Genomic DNA, 21,315 nt, shown 5'->3' with positions numbered 1-21,315 from the left:
GGAAAATATTTTCTTTTCTTTTTTTTTTTTTTTTTTAAAAGATTTTATTTATTTAACAGACAGAGATCACAAGTAGGCAGAGAAGCAGGCAGAGAGAGAGGAGGAAGCAGGCTCCCCGCCGAGCAGAGAGCCCGATGCGGGGCTCGATCCCAGGACACCGGGATCATGACCCGAGCCGAAGGCAGAGGCTCTTTTCTATTAGCAGCATAGCATGTACACTCAACTTCTATGCTCTGTTTTATGCTCGTTGAACTTTTATTCTTATACTCCAGTAAGATACTTGCTTTCCACAATGACAAACATCCTTGCGGACTTTGTGAAAATGGCAAATCCTAAAGTCTTTATCATTACGAAATCCAGGACTTTTATAATTTTTTGTATGAGGCTCTTATACGCAGAGTGATCTGTTTTTAAGGAGGGATAAATGATATTAAGATCATTGAATCTCAGATTGATTTTCAGCTTAAATAAACTTTTTAAAAAGAAAAGGTTGAGGGAGAAGATTCACTGGACAAAATGAACAGTGTACACTCTGGTCCTTTTTTAAAAAAAAATTTTATGGTTTTTATTTATTTATTTGGCAGAGAGAGAACACAAGCAGGGGCAGAAGCAGGCTCCCTGATCAGCAGGGAACCTGATGCGGGGCTCGATCCCAGGACCCCAAGATCATGACCTGAGCCAAAGACAGACACTTAACTGGCTGAGGCACCCAGGATTCTCTATCCCTTGGATCACATTTCTTGATCAATTTGAAAACAATTTCCACTCTTAAACAATGGACTGCCTAGAAGTCTTTGAAATACTTGGCAATCATCAAAAGAAAAGTAGCAAGTTTTATAATATCAAATATGCTCATTCAGCAGTTGTGTAAAACTCTCTGAATAATGAACTATATTTTTAGTTGAAACAAATTGAATGAAGAAGAGTAATGGTGAGCACCTGCTATTTGCTCAGGCACTCAAGGTGTCTCGCCTTTCTTATTTTATCTTCACAGCAACCCCATGATGCCAACAAGAACCTCGTCTAAGGTATACAACTGGCAAGGACTGAAATTTGGACTGGTTCCAAAGATATTCTAACAGCAAAACTCTCCAGAAGCGTGGAATCTTACAGAGAATCCCAATTTAAAAAACGTAATTTCATGTGTGTGAGTGGAGTTTAAATGTATAATACTGAATTACTAGGAAATCAGTCAAAGAGAACACAACATGTTGTCTCCAGTTTGTTTAAATGAAAGCGATTTGTTTTTTATTCTTTTTAAGACTTAAAATCTATTTAAAGGGAAATTTTTTTAATCAATAAATACAGAATTTTAAGAGAACCCAGTTTAAAAAGTACCACACTGTAGCCACTGCACCCACCCCCCAGTCATCAACATCCATGCATTTATATAAACCTCACATTTACATTTCTTCATCGATACTGAGAGCATGAAGCATACTTACGATACTCACCATAGTCACAGAGTACCACCAACAATAGATTTGAAAAGTCTTTCAACATTTGTTTCATTCTGATTAGCAAAATCCCAGGTCTTTGGTCTCCTCATGTCCTTTCTCACATCCAAACTGTGAAATTTTTTTTCATAAACACCTGAAATTAGAATCCCAAAGAAATGATGCCTCTGTTCAATGTGATTTATAAAATAGTAATCACGCTATGGCAAAACCATTCTAAGAAGTCAAACTTCATAGGTGCTACTGAAAAGAAAGTAAGGAGCACTCTAATTTTCCCTGGGGAAATGATTTGTAATTGTACGTGACCCTTTTGTTACATTACAATGCACCTGTTAGGATCATTCAAGTGTGCTCAACACTGAAATTATCTTTGCAAAACACCAAGCCTCTTATCTTCATAACACATGCTTAAGTGGAGAGTTTGCTATTTGCTGAATTTCATCAAAGCTAAGAGCCAATCTGGATAATACATTTTCACCTGTTTATTTCCTTAGCATTTCATACCTATCAATTTGCTAAAATTCTGCCAGATTTTCATTTTGCATCCTGCTGTACAGACCAGGCTCTCTTCTACCAATGGACTTAACAACCACTGTCTTTCTTGCACAAGTGGTATGTTACCTGGATCCCTTCATTTCTTAATGCTTGGGTGCTGTATCAAAACTAGCAAGCCTTTCAGAAAGATACCCAGTGTGTTGCAATTAAATGTGAACTCCATGTGATACTGTCTTTCCTCTTTTAGGGGACTCCAAAGAGAAAACAGATAAATAACAATTATCATCTTCAGTCAGTTTCCCAATACTTGTTGCTAAAATCAGTATGCATTAGGACATTGATGATTTCGTGCAGCTATCTTCCCAGACCACCTAAGAGGGCAGGAAAGACCTTGTTGGCCCATGCTTCCAAATGATTTGTGGGAGGAGGTATTTAATTTGATAGGAACAGACTATTAGATTGTAGAATAAGAGTCAAAGGCACTTGCCAATTTTTCATACTAGTCTAATAAGTGAGGAGCTAATAAACATAACCAACTATATATTTTCTTAATATACATTTTACATACCCCCATTACCCACAGTTAATATATTTTCACAAGATACTATACTTCAAATACTTATGTTACATCTCTTCAGAAAAGACAGAAATTACTGGAATTAAAAGGACTGATGAAATAATCGAAAATTCAATGGAAAGAAAACTGATGTGTCTCTATTAGCTTTCTTTCAATGGGAGTTGGTTGAACAAAGGAAACACTGTATTTCCTCAAAGGGAAACAGATATTTGAAGTGTAATTAGGCAGATGATTAGCGGGTCCCTCCCCTCTGCTCCCTAACAAAAAAGAAAATTCCATTTTTCTGGGATTAGGCATAGACTTGATCCAATCCTTTCCTTGAATTTGGGATGGGAAATGTAGCCAAACACAGCAGGTGAGTATCTCCCAGGCAAGCCTAGGCACTTAAGGCAATAAAATGTATCCTTTTGAGTTTCTGATCTCAGTAATCACAGTTTGGAGAAGTAAGCATTCCCCAGCTCCCAAAAGTTGAACTGGCTTCTCCCAGAATGTTCGTGTTTCCCTGACAATCATTTTTCAAAGAAGACCCAAATCACTACTGATTTTGTGATGGTAACACATTTTTCTTCTACCAATAAAACACAGAATAGTGTGATAATCTGTATTTAGAACTAAGTAGAAATATAAAATAAACCAGACTACCTAAAAATCACAATATGGCTTTTTAAAAATATTCTTAAGCTCTTGAAAATAAATGCTTAATTTTTACTAGCTCAATTACTAATTTAAAGACCTGAACAGAGTAACCCACAATGGAATGGAATGCTGGATAAAAAGCACTATATTTGGGGAAAGTAAAAAAAAAATCTCATTTTCCTCATTTTCCTCATTTTCTTCCTCCCTTCCCCTCTCTCTTTCTTTTTACCTTGTTTGCTTATTTTCTTCCAACACGTTGTTCCCAATACCAGGACTGGCTACTTACAATGTTTGGCTTGAGAATCATTTTGAGAAGATAAAGACTTAGGTCTCTTTTATGCACATTTAGAAATACTCCTCTATAGGAGTCACACATAAACATTTGCAGAAAGATTCCAAATGCATCAGCTAGAGGGTAAGAGGCAGTCAATATTCTCAGTGGCTAATGGCATCACGCCAGGCTCAGTTCCTATGTTTTTGCTGAAACCGGCTAAGATAAATCCCTACAGTGTCTTCATTGCTGCAGAAAAAGAAAAGGAATTAAGCTAAAGTCTCTTGGGACAACCGATTTATCAAATAAAAGGGAAAACAAAAGGAAGCAAAGTGATTTTGTCCCTTCTGACAAAGACAAGCTCGTGCATATCTATCTACTACTAATATTTATTAGCAGGAAATCCCTAGTTCCAAAGCAGCTCCTGTAAACAGGCTTTATTTATATATTCAGTGCAGTGGAGTCTGCCCTGGTCCCAGGGATTGGATGCAGCTTCCCTAGAGAGGCTATAGGCTGCCCGCTTTTACAGCTTCCCAAAGGCCCACGAGTCAAGTTCATGCCTGGAAATCTGGCCCTGCCCAAGTCCTCAGCCCAAAGCTCTCATAAAATGAGGACCGTTTTGAACTGCTTAAACCTCATAGTTTGTACCCCAGAAAGGATTTCTCTTTGGAAAGGGACAAATTTGTTCTGAAACGCGGAGTACCCTAGGACGCTGTCCTCCAAGGATCCCCACCGTTCGGGCTCCCCGCCCGTCTGCGGGCAGCTTGTCTCTCGGCAACACCTGCCGAGCCGGGACACCGAGACGCGCAGACGGACGCTTTCTAAAGCGCTTCCCTGGGGCGAAGGCTGAGCCCCCAACCGCGAGGAACAGGGTGCAGCGCCACCCTGCACTCTCAGCCTGCCGGGAGAGTGGGGCCGGCAGGGGCCGGGGGGCATGGTCCGACCCAGCGGAGCCGCGGGGGATCCGCGCCGCACAGCAGTGCCCTAGGGGTCGGGGGTGGGGCGGCAGGCTCTTTCCTACCTCTCGGGTCTGGCGGGCGCCGGGGCCGGAGCCGGGGTGAGCGAGGCGGGGGGGTGACAAGGCGGGCAGGCGGGAGGCCTCAGGGGCGGCGAGGTAGCGTGCGGAGCATCCCGCGTCCCGGGACTACTCGCCCAGGCCGGCGGCGCTCCGCTCGGCGGCGGCCCCACCCGGGCCCGCCCCCGACGGCGCGGGGAGGACGGCCCCGGAGGGCGGGGGCCCGGCCGGCTGGCGAAATCAGCCCCGCCCGCTCTGGGCAGTGCATCTTTCCTCCCGCGCGCGGCCGGGGCCGCGGAGTGGGGAGTTGCGGGTTGGGGGGATGGGGTGGGGAGAGGGGGCCCTCGGGGGGCCGGGTACAGCCCCGACGTACACCCACGGCCCGGGCCTGGGCCCAGGGCGAGCCGCAGTCTCCCCGCGTTCCGATCCAATCACTTCTCCCCCTGGGGTCCTTTCTTCTGGGGAACCACAAAAGTGAGCCATCCGAGTGGCCTCACTGGTGGGCTGTAAACTGGGTTGCCCAAATGGCCTTGAAGAGTCTCAAAAGAGAACAGTTCGGGCAAAGCGCATCTTCGTTTAGGTTTTTCTTTCCCCGCAGCCAGAGCTGGCTAAATTTAAAAAATGACACCTTAATTCTCAAGTATTGCAGTTGTCTTTTTACAGGAATACTGGAGGATAAGAGTTCCACCTTCACAGCCGTGCTTTTCGGTCCACTGTCCCGTGAATACAGTTTACCATTTGCTTTTCTTCTATACAAAACAGCCCATTTAACGGACACCACTAGTGTGCAGTAACAGAAATCAGAGCAGGAGTGGCCTCCAGAGAGCAGGTGACTGGAAAGAGGCCCCAGGGGGATGGCAGCAGATATGTTCTATTGGCTGGTGTGTTGAGTTACATGGATTTAGTATACATTTGTTAAAATGCCTCCAACTTAAGATATGTACACTTCACTGTAAATATTACCTCAATTTTTAAAACTTAAAAGTAAAGCATTTGCAGGTTTTTGAATCTATCACTTAATCTTTTAAAAGGTAATGCAATTACTCAACTATCAGTTATCAGAGGTTGGCTGAGATAATGAATTTGCTAAGCACTTATTCTGTCCAATAATTAATGCTAGCAGTACTAATTAAATCCATCCAAGGCTTTACTGACAGGAAGTATCTACTCCAACGTCCATTCATCAGTCCAAGTTGAGATATCTTTTCAAATATATGCTACAGTCCTTGGCATTTTTGAAAGCAAGAGCTCAATGTAAAGAATGGGGCTTTGGTGAAATAGGTCAATCAGAGAAACAATTATATGATCTCTCTGATATGAGGAATCTGAGAGGCAGTGTGGGGGGTGGGTGGGGGGGAGTAGGGAGGAAAGGGCACCAGGGAGGGAAACAAGCCATAAGAAACTCTTAATCTCGGGCGCCTGGGTGGCTCAGTGGGTTAAGCTGCTGCCTTCAGCTCAGGTCATGATCTCAGGGTCCAGGGATCGAGTCCCGCGTTGGGCTCTCTGCTCAGCAGGGAGCCTGCTTCCTCCTCTCTCTCTGCCTGCCTCTCTGCCTACTTGTGATTTCTCTCTGCCAAATAAATAATAAATAAAATCTTAAAAAAAAAAGAAACTCTTAATCTCAGGAAACAAACAGGGTTGCTGGGCGGTGGAGGGAAAGGATAGGGTGGCTGGGTGATGGACATTAGGGAGGGTATGTGCCATGGTGAGTGTTGTGAATTGTGTTAAGACTGATGATTCATAGGACTGTACCCCTGAAACAATACATCACATATTAATTAAAAAGTGAAGAAAAAAAAAAAAAAAGAATGGGGTTTTGGAGTTAGAGAAAGCTAAGATTAATTCTTGCCCTACTTCAGTAACCTTGGCAAACACTTAATCGCTTCTTTCCTCCACTTTAAAAGGCATAGAACAGTAGTATGGAAGTTTTATGATGATTAAATGAAACATAGAAAACAACTTGCTCTGCATTAACCTTTCAGACATGCTCTCCCTGGAAATCCACCTTTGGGACTTGGGAGGACCTAGGTAGGTAGAAGGGGTTAGATCAATGTGCTGGGACATTTTTTAAATAACAGCTGTAATTTCAATACTTGGTCATTTTTTCCCTTAATTAGAATTCTTGCCAAACTGTGTTTCTGTCTTTATTGCACACTTAAGGCATAATCTTTTCCAAAAGAAGGCGGTGTAGACATGAAGGGGGGAAAAGCTTCCATGGTCTTGGGATTAACTAAACAAGCTTCTGTCAAGGTAGCTTTAATTCTTTCTGGGTCAGCGACTGGTCTAGTAATCTTGCGCAAACTGTAAACATATTTACTATCTTGCTGGTATCCTTTATATCCATGGAGAGATCCTTTACTTCCTTAGATATTGCTCTGAAAGAAAAGCTTCAACTCACTCATGATTATCAGGACTCTAGGAACAACACAGATGACCCACTTTTCACACTGTAATAACAAGATCTTACATGTGTTTCAACCTGACTTTTCTGGAGTGCTTCCCACATCGTGGATATGCCCCATGTCATGGAATTTGAATAAGACAGAGTATCTCAGACAGGCTGAGCCCTGACAGGTCTGGATGAAAAGCCTCTTTGGGTGGATGGTAAAGGACAGATTTAGGTTTGGGAGTCAGTTCACGACACATTATAATCCAAAAATCACTCAAGTATTAATAGTCAACTAGGAATCTACCATGTACAATCACTGACCTAGGCCAGAAGAAATTTAAAAGATTCAGTTATGTGACAATCCTTGTACTTTAAAGAAGCCCAATTCCTCTCTTTTCTTATGGCATTAAGACAAAATATAGTTCCATAAAGGAGACAGATAACATAACTATTACAGAGTTTAGAAATAGTAGAGTTACATACTGGAAACAGATTTTTCTAAAGCAGGTGGAAATGAGCAAAGTCTGATTCTGGTTATTGGGCTGAAGGTGAAAGTCAATGGGGAAAAGTAAAGAAAGGCCAAGTCTGCGCAGTGTAAGGAAATAGGCCCCAGGGATAGGAAGGGGCACGCCTCATGTTGTTCCCCTACCCAGCGCCTTCCACCTACTGACAATCTGTTGGTCCTCCTGAGCCTAGTTTATGAGGCCCTTCCTCTCCCACATGGCCTTTCCAGATCTCTCCATCGGAACTGCAGGAGCCTCCTCCTGCCTTCCCCAGCACAGTGCCCGTGCGGCTTCTGTGACAAGCACATCCTGCCATCTTCAGAGAACACTGCTCACGTGTCTATTTACCCAACTAGGCCACCGTCCTAAAGGCAGGGTTGTATGCTATTTAACCCCCACCCCCCACACCAGTGGCCAAACAGTTCCTCATGTAGCCAATATGTACTTTAAAAATTTTTTTCTTTTCATTTAATTGAATGGGAAGTAAGGTAGGATAAATGGAGCCAGGTTATAAAGAGGTATATAAATCAGAGTTCACTCATTCAGTTAATATTTATTGAATGCTTACTGTGTGCCAGGCCCTATTCTAGGGCTCTGAGGATATATCCATGAACAAACCAGATAAAACTCTCTCCCCTTGTGGAGTTCACAAGAGATCTATCATGAGGGGTGGGGTTACCATAAATTTATATAAATTCAAGCATACCTAGTGGCCAAAAAACAAAAACAAAAAAAAAGGACACACATTTAAATAGTTCAGTTACTGGTGCTATAAAAGTCTACTGATGCTATGTAGTTTTTATTGCATATTGTATATAATATATTTACTATGTTCATAATATATTCATATCTATGTATCACAGGGATTCTAATTTTAAGACTATACAGAGAACTTCATTGGCAATTTAAGAAATTTTCAGGGATCATTTTCAGCATGCTTGATTTACTTCTGACGCACAGTCTAAAAATCTAAACAGCTTGTGAGTCGTGACTCTACCATACCAAAAGGAAAACACTGAGATTACTGGGCAAAGCATAAGAATGAAGACATGACAAATCCATGTCTGCTCAGGCTAGTCTGGTTAAAGGGAACAAGAGACAGTACATTCATGTGAATACACAAGGTCAGTCAACAATGGACATCACATCAAGAATTAAAACAAAACAAAACAAAAAACCCCAAAACAGTTCATGAGCCATTTCCCATTGTTTTCTTTTTAAAAATCTAAAACAGTAAGATCTTGAGGTCATAAATAAAGAAAAAAATCTTAACATACTGGCTTATTCTCATTAAAGGTTTGTCACTTTCGTATATTTTTCAAAGAGTATTTTAAAAAGAACACATTAAGAAAAAATCACTTAAAAGTTTTCCAGTAATTTTACTCTATATACATTAATTCTAATCATTTAACCCTGAAAACAATCTTTACTTGTACAATGTAAAAATATTTTTGACAGTGACTAGAAAAATTCCATTACTGTAAAGCTACAAACAAATTTATGCTCCTAAGAGCAAAGATAATAAAGCAAAAATAATAATTATACTAGTGATGAGCACCAAGATGAATTTTTTTTTGCATTTAGGGCCTGATTGGTTGTATTTAAACATAACCTCTGCAACACTTTATTTGGCAAAAAAAAAAAAAAAAAAGGTGGGGGGGATAAAAAGTATACATACAGAGGTCTGGAAATAGTGAAGAATGCCCACTTTAAAAATAAAACAGTAAAATCATACTTTTTAAATTAATATGACATTTACAAAATATATTCATGTCACTTCTCTTCGTCTTTATACAATTTAGATTGCTCCATTTTTTTTAATATGTTGTCACACTAATATAAATAAATACACTGAACCATGGGAGTCTGCTGTAATGAATCCAAATCGTTAAGAGCTAGATCCAATAGCTCAAACAATCTTAGTTGTAACTCACTCCAACTACTGAGATAGATTATTTACCTTTGTAATTTTTTAAAAGCCTTAGCCAGATGAGATATCGTACGTGTAAGTGTGTGTGTGTGTGTGTGTGTGTGTGTGCATATATGAATGTGCGTGTATGCATGTGCCAGAGCAGTGTGAATACAACCCAGAAACAGCAGTGATATACACACGAGTCTACACAACGGCCTGCACGACACGGGCAGCCGGACACTGAATACCCCTCCAAACAAACCTGAGGCTGAGCAATGAGGAAATGAGGGGATCTGTCATCATATTGCAGAATTAACAACAGGTCTGGAAAATGAAGACAGGCAGGAGGCCTTGGCCAAGACGTTCCCCTGACGCTGGAGGAGGAGAAGCAGCAACAGCCTCTTTTGCAGGCAGAGATCAGGGGACCGGATCTGGCTGCAGTGGTAGGGATTCCCTGGGTCTGCAGCCGAGGATCCCTGCAACTTCCTTCCCAAAGGGCATCTGTCGTGGCCTCTGGCAGTGGCCTCCACCTCACCCAGTGACCTCTATGGGATCCCAGCTTGTGAGCTGGGGTATCCCCTCCTGCTGGTCACAACTGTTAGCTCAATACAGACACTATCCCTTCTGGAGGCTTGGCCGAAAACCATCCCTACTTTCCATTTTCAACACAGTTTGAGAAGGGGAGGCTCCTTCTGCCCCTGTGGGGTCCCTGAGTTTGAGGTAATGCCAACACACCATACGCTGGAGAGCAATGATGTAGGAAGTCAGGCAGTCCACTTTAGAACTCAAGCAATCGACATTCAATATGAGCCAGTTTTTGTTATCGCAGTAATAGTTCTCAGTGAGATAGTTTCTCTACACAACTTCTAACGTATGGGGTAAAGAAAAAAAAAGTATTGCTGGAAGATGAAAGATTTTTTAAAGTGTCTTGTTGAAACTCATTAAAGGAAGGAAAAGGAAACCGATTACTTGTTCGCCTTCTTGGTTCCTGTCCTTGGCTTTCAAGGTCAAAGAGCACCAAGGTTCCTGTTAAGGAACTTAAGGTTACTTAAAGGTTCTCCTGGCCCCTCCACCCACACAATCCTAGGGAATTCCTTGGCCCTCTACTTTCCAAATTTGTAATCATATCCCTGGGTGTGTCTATACAGCTCGTTAATTCAGTTTCAAAATCCACAGCATTTTTTTTCAACAAAATGAGATAGTTACATTCTTTAAATGCCAGCCATGAAATCATCATGTGAAAAAAAGAACAAGTTAGATTATATATACATAAATTGAATACAATTTTCTCCTTTTTTAAGGTGTATGTTGAAGACATGTTTAAGAGTGTTTCTAAAGAAAAGGCCTTAGGGAAGGAGCCCCATACTGTGTCCCACAGTCTGATGCTCTGTCCCTGTGCTGTCAGTTCTTAAGCTACACTCTAGCTATGACTTGCGACATGAACGCCACCTCCCCAAATGGGCACATTAGATGCAGAGACAAACTTCCTTTATAACTCAGTGAATTTTAGTCACACCAGAAAAATGATCTAACCTGTCCAAACATGCAACTTCTTTCTTCCCCCATTAACTAAACCCCCTTCTTTAAAAAAAAAAAAAAAAAAAGGTCAGATTGGAGGGTCAAGTTAAAATCCACCAGATTTCAGGTTAAACTCTCAGGGTAGCATGATTTCAAATTCATAGCAGCCTTCAGTTTTCTGTATTTTCCTATATTTATCCCAAGTAAACTTCCTGGACCATAATATTTAGGGAGAAATTAAAAGGGTTTTATAGTATAGTATAAGATTAAGTTCCAGAAATTCTCAGTTTATCAGGGTTTACTCTGAGCTCAATGTCCTACAACGTCTACACGATACAAGTACGTGAACAAGAAGGATTTGAAATACAAAAAACCCTTAGCTCTGTGTCATAAATAAATTTGGGTAAAAACGCAAGCCTTCCACTGAATCATCTCGGCAAAGATGGCCCATCTTCTCTGCAAGAAGCAACCTAGGAATCAAGGGGGGACACCACAATCATTTGTCCATTCAGAAACACAAATACAGTGGTAAGGAAGAGCAAGGACTGCACTTACCTTTCCTTGGCCAGGAGGACAGACATTCCCACCAGCTTAGCAAACTCTTCTGATGTCAGGGATCCCTTTTCTGAAACCTACCAGAAACACAGCAGGGACAAAAATGTGTTAATTTAGTCCAACTAAGTACTCACCTAGGGAGACTGTCTACCAGGATACTCAGGAAGTAATTTACCGAATTTCTTACTCAAATCCAAAGAATATTCACTATAGAACTAAATCCTCTTCTCTAGTGTTTAATTCTACAAATGTGGAAGGACCGAGAGAAACACAGTAGAGCTGAAAATACCAAAATACGGTGAAGCCCTCTACAATGTAATGAAGGCTCTATACTGAACTGAAGAAGAACTCTTTGAGATTCTAAAAAGGAACATGTAACAAATTCTAATGAGTGCATATTTCATGCTCCAGTAAAGGAAACTTATATAAAGGTTAAGCTTTAAAATATATGGTAGAAATATCAAGTCTTAAGCCTCAACTTCCTCATCCTCACCTAGTTTAAAATAAGTGTAATAAATACGAATTATTCAAATTAAACAGGCTCACCACAGAGGCTATGAAGGCAGTAATATTTCAAGTCTCCTAATAAGTAATAGGAGTAGTTTGGCCAGTAAAATCCATCTAAACTACAGCTGCTTTTCATGTATTTTCTTAATATTTTATTTATTTATTTAAGATACAGACAGTGAGAGAGAGCATGAGCAAGGAGAGGTCAGAGGGAGAAGCAGACTCCCTGTGGAGCTAGGAGCCCGACGCGGGACTCGATCCCAGGACTCCAGGATCATGACCTGAGCCGAAGGCAATCGCTTAACCTACTGAGCCACCCAGGCAACCCTGCTTTTCATATTTTTTGAAGCAATTATTCTGTAAAACAACCTGTGATGTTTTATAATACCACTTACGTAGGTGTTACTCAAAGAAAAAATTCTGTCAGGGGTCACATTCTGATCAAGAAAGTTAAAAACCTGTCCGTGAGACTGAGCTTCAAACAAAAAGACAGCACCTCACGAATTCCAGTTCTCCTTGGTTAAGTTTCAAAAACTTGAACAATGTAATTTTGATTAATATTTATTCACTGTTAATAATAGGTGTTTTTGGCTAGTCCGAAGGTGGTGAGTTATCTCAACTGATTATTCAGTTGAGATAGCAGTTACAGATCGAACAGTTACAGTTACAGATCGAACTCCTTGTTCTACTCTTTCCCCCTTCTCACTACCGTACTTGACTAGTAAAAAAAAAGTAGGTGTTTTTAATTGGGTCTACAAACATTACTTTTTAGTAAAGTTAAATTCAAAAGGAAATCCTGTTTCTCAAGTTGCTAGGCATTCAGGTCTTGGTGGGCTGACTGATGAGGAGGAAACGGGGTTCACATACTGTCTCCAAGGCTGAGGCCACCATTTCCTCTTCCTTATGGCTCTGAAGCTCAATTACCATGACGCCACTGTCAAAAACTCGGAGCCTAAAAACCACAGATGGGAGAACAAAGCTGTGAATATCTAGGATCTTCACCCACTAAGGAGGTGTAGCTACAGCATAACTAAAAAGCTCACGAATAAGCACTTAATGAAAGTATGAACTATAATCCACATGCTGAAGAAAATATGTATGGCTCTCTTTAATGAACCTGGGGAGAGGAAAATATAATGCACAGCTGAACATCTGTACTTTTAAATCTCCAGAAACTAACACAAGATATCTAGCAGAGGGGCTGGTAATTCTGACCTCCTAGGAAGAGCCCACATTCCTCTGTCACTGCCCCCAAGTCAACAAGACTTGGACCACTAACCCTGATAAGGTGGGAAGCCAGGATAAGTGAATTCTGTTCATTTCATTCCAAGAGGGGCAATATGTTGGCTCACCACACAGACGGCAGGCCCGGCAGGCCCAGCAGGCCCTTCCTGTCTACTCTGTATGGAACAGTGGCTCTAGTTGGCAAGCTTCCCGCAGAGGTTCTTTTACCTGAGAGGTAATTTTAGTGCTTCCAGCATCTTGCAAGCATTCACTAAATCTTCTGGTGAGAGCAACTAATAGGAAAAAAAAAAAAAATCCAGTTTACACTGCAAATTAATAGAGTGATGTTATATAATTATAATGATCACTAAAACACAAGAGGAAACTTAAAAATTATGATCTATCTGTGACTTAATCTCAGGGTCATGAGTCAAGCTCCATGTTGGTATATAATTGACACTTCTAGCATAGCTCCATTTGGATTAATTGTATTGCAAGGTCACAGTTGTCACATGTAGCTAGCTAGTGGCCAGCCTTCCAGACCACACAACCTTAAAGAATCAGCCCAGCATGGTGGCTGACAAGTACAGCTTTGAGTCACCCAGAACGGCTCCAGAGGCAGCCCGGCCTGGGGCCACATGCCTGTCAAACCACTGTTTCCAAGGCACAGCCTTGGTCAAATAAGTGAATCTTTGTGAGCCTCAACTTCCTCATCTTCATATCATGCCCTTGATGGGCACAGTGAGAGAGGCTACCTCTCTGGGGTACCACGAGAAGAAATGGGGCAGTGCGTGCAGAGCGCCTGGTTCATAGTCAGTACTCACTGATAGCACTCACGGTGACCAGTCAGATGAAGACACAGCAGAGGCTCAAATATACGGCGCTGCAGTAAGCACTGGAGGGACAGGTCTATGAGCTATTCGCACAGAGGCAACTACTGACACCACAAAACTGTGTTTGACTAAAGGGCATGAAGAGTGCACGGACAGACATGGGGGGCCAAGGACACATGGATGTGAAGAGACAAGGAGGGTTAAAGAACAGCCACTGCTGATTCAGAGCCCGTGGAGGAGGGCAGCTTTCCCCCAGCTTCTCCACACACCACCTGTCTCCAACCCAGTGAATCTAAAAACAGTCGACAACCCCAGAGAAAAGACATCATATAAGGCTTATTAATGACAGTATGGACACAGAATAGTAAAGCCAGAAGGTATCAGTCAACCCAAATTCCCATTTCAAAGGTAGGGAAACCGAGTCTCAGTGAGGGTCAGCGAGCTACTCCAGGTCACTCAGCACAACACTGGCAAAACAAGGGACAGAGTCTTCCTCTCAGATCCCAAGGCAGTAGAGCACTCTTGTACTACACCACACCACTCCTGGGATAGTTCTGGTGTTCTCAACCCTTCCTCAAATTGTATTCACTTTGGGGAATTTGTGTTATATTAAGAAAGTCTATATTTAGTTAAAGAATATCTAAATGTTCTATTCTTACTTCCATTCCTCGAGCTCGGTTTACTAAACAGTACACCTCCGTGAGTGACATTATTCCCCCTCGTTCCTGTTAAAATATGGAATTTAGCAAGTATTAGGTTATAATTAGAACCAGTTGGCATTTCTTAACAGAAATCATAATCAGAGTAAAATCAGGAATCATAGAACTTCCTAAGAAGTCTTTAAAAACTAAATATACACACAGGAAAACCTAGTCAGATACATGAAGCATTTCAAATTCAGTATGTGGATTTTAACATCATTATTATTGTTTTAACATTTACTTCAATGAGAAGAGGGCCTCTACACCACGTTTCAAAAAGTGTATTGAAATGTTTTAAGTTATTACAACTAATAAATGAGTAAACTATGGAATTAAACAGGAATATCACCACTGTAACCCCAAATGAAGTTAACAGATCTAGCTATTGACTAGCTATTGACTATCTAGCTATTAGGGGCTGCTGCTACATCACAAAAAAAAAGACAAACAGGCATTATGTACCCCTTGATGAAAATGCACAGCACCCTCTATGAAATATTCAACAGAAAAAAAAGAAAAAAGAACTTCTAGCTGTAAATTCCAGTCTATAAGGAATACAAGGGGCAGGGAAGTATGTCAAAATAAAATCAATAAAATCTGAGACACTCTATAAAATAAACCACTAGCTTCTTTAATAAATACATTATGTGGGATAGAAAAGAGAGATAAGAGAAGGGGAAACATGGAATTTAAAAAAAAAAGGCGTTGAGAGAAAAATCAACCGATTGCAAGGTATCCTGATTTGAACAAACTAACTGTAAGAGAAAATGTGAATACTAACTAGATATTTGAAAATACTAAAAAATTATTTTTCACTTTTCCTGTGTGAAATGGGATTATAATTACATCTAAAGCATGTTTATCATTGTAATTACATACTGAAAAGTTTACAAAGTGATGCGAGGTCTGGGATTGCTTTAAAGTAATGTTGAGTGAAGGCTGCCTACACACGAGCCTGGATGACAGGCACACAGGGATTCATTATACTATTCTATTTTGTCACGATGGAAATACTTCTTTTTGTTTTTTGTTTTTTTAAAGACCTTATTTTTTTAACAGACAGAGATCACAAGTAGGCAGAGAAGCAGGCAGAGAGAGAGGGAGGAAGCAGGCTTCCTGCTGAGCAGAGAGCCCGATGTGGAGCTCGATCCCAGGACCCTGGGATCATGACCTGAGCCGAAGGCAGAGGCTTAACCCACGATGGAAATACTTATTAAAATAAGCGTTTTAGGGCGCCTGGGTGGCTCAGTGGGTTAAGCCGCTGCCTTCGGCTCAGGTCATGATCTCAGGGTCCTGGGATCGAGTCCCGCATCGGGCTCTCTGCTCAGCAGGGAGCCTGCTTCCTCCTCTCTCTCTCTCTGCCTGCCTCTCTGCCTACTTGTGATCTCTGTGTCAAATAAATAAATAAATAATCTTAAAAAAAAAAAAAAGGGCGTTTTAATGAATGGAGTTTTGATTGCCTGAGTAATGTCAGAAGATATATCTGTATTATGAAATGATTAACAGCACACTTGTATTAACATCCAAACATCTAAATGTCTCTACACATCTCGAGATCATATATTTCCTTTTGAAAATCAGAGATAAGAAAAGCTTTCTATCAAAGAGACTGAAGAAGTTACAGATACCTGAGATGGAAATTGAAAACAATCTAGATTTTGACAACAAATCCACGAATAAGTACACCAAACTGATTTAATATTCCTAAAAGGAAAAATAACATGTAGGTTGAATAGTAGCAGCACTGGGAAAGGAACGTAAAGCTGGTGTTTAGTTTTCCGATGACTTGGCAGTTACTTAACACAACCGAGAGCCTGCCTGCATTCTGTTTTTACCTCTAGTGGTGCCTGCAGCATCCCAGCCAGCTGCTTGGCCAGCTGCATGTGGTACTGTGTGCCCGAGCCGTAGGTTTCCCTGGTAACTGGGTTAGCTATTCCCATGCTCAGCAAATAGGACTTAAACCTGATGGTCTATAAGTAGAGAAGAAAATGCACAAAAAGACAAATACGTGACATTCATCTCTCCACCCCAACATTTGAAATCTTTCCACTGTAAACTCCATTCTACTAGTTATTTCTGTATCCACCCATTTCCTCCACCTTGTTCCTATAGTATAAACTCGAAGAAACTGGATTTCTAGGAGTTCCCTGCATAAAGCTAATTAATTAGTCTTCTTCCTTCTCCTGTCTTGATATTTCATACTTCACTGACCTCACAGGTCTGGAGTGAGAAGAGGGTTAGCAAACAACTGTGCTGTATTTAATGCCAACCAAATGACAGAGCCAAAAACTTAGAAAGGAACGTGGCTGGGATCAGTCTGGAGACAAATTTAATGAAACAAATATCAAACATATGGTTATGTATAAAACAACCACTCCTTACACATTTCACTATCTCGCTTTTCCACACTTCAAGAGAAGGTACTGAAGTATCTTTTAATCCTACTGGCTGACTTTTTCTTTAATACTTTCATATATCCACAAGCCCTAACAGAAATCACTACATTAAGAAAGAAACTGCTGACCCACCAAAACATCACTGCATTATTTGTCCAATCTGGTTTCTAATGCCTTAAAAAGGCAACCTAGTTACCTCATCTTCTGTGATGTCACCTTGCTTGTCTTTGATCTTATTAGCAATTGATTTTGATAACTCCACCATTTCCTTAGCCTGTCAAGAGAACAGTAAAAGACTGAAAAAAATCATGTCCCCAAAGTGTCTGCTTACAAAACTCCTATCATAACTGGTAGGAATCCAACAGGTGTAAATTACACATACCTTGACCATTAGCTTGCTGAGGTCTTCAAAGGCCTGAAATGAGAAATGAGTTTTTGTTGGAATCTCTCTAAAGAACTAAAATATTTTAAAGCAACAGAATACTCTATTTTCTTCCCTTAGACAAACATTTTTTAAAATGTCCTACAAATATCAATTTATACAATTTTTTAAAAATTTATATAAATATTTACATAAGTAATAAACCCATCTTATTCTAAGAGTTCGATTTAGCTAAGAAACCATATATTTTCCAAAAACAAACTGCAAAAAAAGACTTTTTACATTTTCCAAGAGAAAACAGTTATTATTGATTAAACAAACAAAGGGTGACATAAGTAATACATTGTTGAGAAAAATATTATTTACTGTTCTTTCACACAAGTAAGAAAATTTGTCACTGGTTTTTCCCCAAACCATTTCCTGACGGGAGGTCAAGAATCAAAGGCTTTGTGATGCTTTCCCAGTGGAAAATGGCAATGTGCAGCTGCCGGAATACTTCCTTGGCACAACAATTTTGGCTTTCATAGCAGGTGTGATTTAACTGAGAGTGAAAACCTCAGCCTCTAAATATTGAACAGATTATACTTGTAGCCTTGGATATAGTGGCTATCACAAAAGAAAAACATCCAAATACCACCCAAACATACTTATATAAAACTCATCGGTAGTTTGATTTCCTACAATGAATATCCACTTCAAAGTCTTCCTCAAACTTAATCAGACATATTTATAATAAATTCATTTCATGTGGTCAAAACTATACTTCCAGTAACAAACGTCTTCCAAACGATGTGCACAGACGTTATTTTTTAAACCAATTAAGCAGCTTATCATTAAATGAAAAATCTTTTGGGCCATACAGAATAGTGGTCCACAGATTCTGATTAGCTCATGCCCATCTTAATTACAGGCAGAAAAGTATCCCCCATCTGCAAAAGGATTTTGCTAGAAGAATAGAGTGCTATGTGAGATTCTTATGGCCAGACTTACTAAGACTAATACTGAAAACAAAGGGGAATGTGCACACACCTAACAGGAATTTCCTCAGATAAACAAAAGGCTGAAACACTGGATTCTTATCAGCAACAGCCAGCAGATGCAGGAAACCTTTTGTGGGAAATTCTGGGCACCAGCTCTGAAGCTAAGTCAGTTCTAACATTTAAATGGAAGGCAAATCACACACCAACCTAGTTTTCAAAAGTAAAACACACACACACTTTATACACTTAGATTCTTACTTCGAATATACAAAATATTGATAGACTTCTCTTACCTGTGTAAAGAAAACTAGTAAGAGAACACTTTTTAAGATTTTATGGTAAATCTCTTTATTTACTGTGTTACATTTTCATATAAAGAATATGCTAGGGGGCGCCTGGGTGGCTCAGTGGGTTAAGCCGCTGCCTTCGGCTCAGGTCATGATCTCAGAGTCCTGGGATCGAGTCCCGCATCGGGCTCTCTGCTCAGCGGAGAGCCTGCTTCCCTCTCTCTCTCTCTGGCTGCCTCTCCGTCTACTTGTGATTTCTCTCTGTCAAGTTAATAAATAAAATCTTTAAAAAAAAAAAAAGAATATGCTAAAAGTAACAGTGACTATACACTAAATATAGAATACATAAATTAGCGCTATTTCTTACAGTCGGTAAAAAATAAATACAAATATTTTAGTATGTTAGAATACCTATATTTTAAGTAATCATAAAACACAAAAATTTGGGTGCCTGGGTGGCTCAGTGGGTTAAGCCACTGCCTTCAGCTCAGGTCATGATCCTGGGGTCCTGGGATCGAGTCCCACATCGGGCTCCTCGCTCAGTGGGGAGCCTGCTTCTCTCTCTGCCTCTCCCTGCCACTCTGCCTGCCTGTACACTCTCTCTCTCTCTGATAAATAATAAATAAAATCTTAAAAAAAAAAACAACACAAAAGTTTCCTTACTTCTATCTATATTATTGTTCTAAAATTTGGAATTTGCCAATTATCTAAAAAATAGAAAAATTATCCATAACGAAATTAAAGCAACATAACACAAATGCAAGATAGATGCATTTGCCCATTCTATCATTTTAACTGCCTCTTTATTGAACCATCTATCCCTCTGCCATAGTCACAGTCAAATCTCCACACCAATTTAAAAAAGGGGGGGGGGGTATCTGCTTTAAAAGTATCCTTATAAGTTGATTTATTGCATTATTTCTTGCTTTCAGTCATTATTTTGGTTATTAGCTTTAGTTACTATCAATATATTCTTGAATTTTCTGTTTCAGTTTTATTGTTTGTTTTTTAAAAGACTGTATATTTGGGTGCATATGCTCGGGACGGGCAGAGAGAGAGGGAGAGGAAGAGAATCCTAAGCAGACTCCACGCTCAGCCCTGAGCCAGTGCAGGGCTCAATCCCAGGACCCTGAGATCATGACCTGAGCAAAAAATCAAGAGTTGGATGCTAAACCGACGGAGACACCCAGGCGCCACCCCTGCCCCAAGAAAATAAAATTTTCTTGATTCTTTACCTTTACTTATTCTGTTCCGTCTACCTGGATCCTTTTACCCTTACTAGTCATCTGCCAGTGACTGCTAAACTTTCAGGCCTTGGCTTCCATTACATTTGCTAACAAGGCCTTTCTGACACCCAAAGAAGTAAGAGGCCATGTAATATGTTCCTGTTGCACCCACTGTTTTCTCTACCATGGCATTTTTCCAACTGTAGAGAACACCTGTTTGCCTGCCTGTCTTGCACTGTCGTATCTAGAACATCTACCTGATGAAGTACCTTTGCATAAGGTACTACTTGCACAAAGTAGAGAGCAAGGACCACCTGGTGAATAAATCACTGACCTGGGTGAGAGAACATGATGATTGTGTTAAATCCTTTGAGCTACACAACTGTGTAAAGATTAGATTGAAATGGAATAGCATTTTACAAATTAGGAAAAACATGATTTTGAACACCACATTAGCATGGCACCACTCAGAAAAATACTAGTAATTCAAAATCAGTTCACTGCTCTATGCCATCTCCAAAAGTGTCACACAAAAAGATGACAACAAATGTCACCGAACTAGGACAGTGATGATAGTACCTTCCAAATGGCAAAGAGAGGGGCCATGACATAGGAGGACCACACTTGTCTGCAAATCAGGAGACCTGAGTTCTCACACCCTGCTTCCGAACCTAGTCACTAGCTCTGAGATGATTACTTCTCTGGATAGTAAGAACTCTTGTAATGCCAAAATGCTGAACTTTATGAATTTAAAGATTCTGGGAAAATGGTGGCTATGGCAGCAAAGTTTTTGAATCTCTCCAAATCCCAACATAAAGACAGACAGGGCAACTAGATCTCAAAACCAAAAATCCACAGGCAGCATATACTGTAAAACTAAGTGACAAGATAGCATTAAAAAAAAACCTAAAGATACAAGCAGGTAGGGACAAACCACGAAGAGCCACAAGATCGGCATGCTCTTCGCCTCTAGGAAGGAGAAAGAAAAGGGAAGCAACAGGGCAAGTGATGGCTTCCACAACAAGAGAACCCCAAAGGAGTCCACAGGTGTCACTGGAAAGAGAGTCTAGCCAATGTGAGGACAGGAACCGAAACTAGGAGGGTTTCGCCCACTTCGATAATGGGTGGGTATGAGGGGTTCTCAAGGAAGGGCTGGCCCTCCAGGCTTCCCTTCCAGAAAGGGATCCTACACCAGGGAGAAACCGCTAACAGAGGATTCAAAAACTGAGCAAGATAAGAATAAGAAGAGAGGAAGGGCAAAATAAAGGTCCAGATAAAAATAGGGGAAGAGAATATAGGGCCAGGAAATCAGAAAGCAAGCCATCACCTTTTTTTAATGCTGCGTGAATACGAGAAGAGAGAGTTCTGTAGAAGAGACAAGCTACCTAGACAAGCTACCAGGCCTTCCTCTCAAAGTGCAGGAAAACTAACTTCACATGAAAAATAACAAA

The 21,315-nt window shown here is 40.7% G+C and overlaps 2 protein-coding genes across 3 annotated transcripts in view; both read right to left on the bottom strand.

The window, feature by feature from the left end:
- THSD1 (thrombospondin type 1 domain containing 1) overlaps window positions 1-4,648 on the bottom strand; it is a 29,454-nt gene extending 24,806 nt beyond the window's left edge. Inside the window, exons 1-2 of one of the 2 annotated variants that reach the window (XM_059143720.1) lie at window positions 4,458-4,648; window positions 1,455-1,593 (exon numbers count right to left, since the gene is read on the bottom strand). In XM_059143720.1, coding sequence (XP_058999703.1) covers window positions 1,455-1,512 — 58 coding nt within the window. In that variant the 5' untranslated portion in view covers window positions 1,513-1,593; window positions 4,458-4,648. The remainder of the gene's footprint in view (window positions 1-1,454; window positions 1,594-4,457) is intronic. The other variant, XM_059143722.1, reaches the window with a different exon arrangement.
- Window positions 4,649-7,876: 3,228 nt separating this feature from the next.
- VPS36 (vacuolar protein sorting 36 homolog) overlaps window positions 7,877-21,315 on the bottom strand; it is a 31,888-nt gene continuing 18,449 nt past the window's right edge. The window contains exons 7-14 of the mRNA XM_059143723.1: window positions 17,372-17,404; window positions 17,186-17,263; window positions 16,429-16,563; window positions 14,552-14,617; window positions 13,288-13,352; window positions 12,703-12,787; window positions 11,329-11,405; window positions 7,877-11,243 (exon numbers count right to left, since the gene is read on the bottom strand). Coding sequence (XP_058999706.1) covers window positions 11,150-11,243; window positions 11,329-11,405; window positions 12,703-12,787; window positions 13,288-13,352; window positions 14,552-14,617; window positions 16,429-16,563; window positions 17,186-17,263; window positions 17,372-17,404 — 633 coding nt within the window. The 3' untranslated portion in view covers window positions 7,877-11,149. The remainder of the gene's footprint in view (window positions 11,244-11,328; window positions 11,406-12,702; window positions 12,788-13,287; window positions 13,353-14,551; window positions 14,618-16,428; window positions 16,564-17,185; window positions 17,264-17,371; window positions 17,405-21,315) is intronic.

This window comes from Mustela lutreola, chromosome 13, assembly GCF_030435805.1.
Source record: "Mustela lutreola isolate mMusLut2 chromosome 13, mMusLut2.pri, whole genome shotgun sequence".
NCBI classification, from domain to species: Eukaryota; Metazoa; Chordata; class Mammalia; order Carnivora; family Mustelidae; genus Mustela; species Mustela lutreola.
Note: the sequence above shows the minus strand (reverse complement) of the source record. Positions and strands in the feature narration are given on the sequence as shown.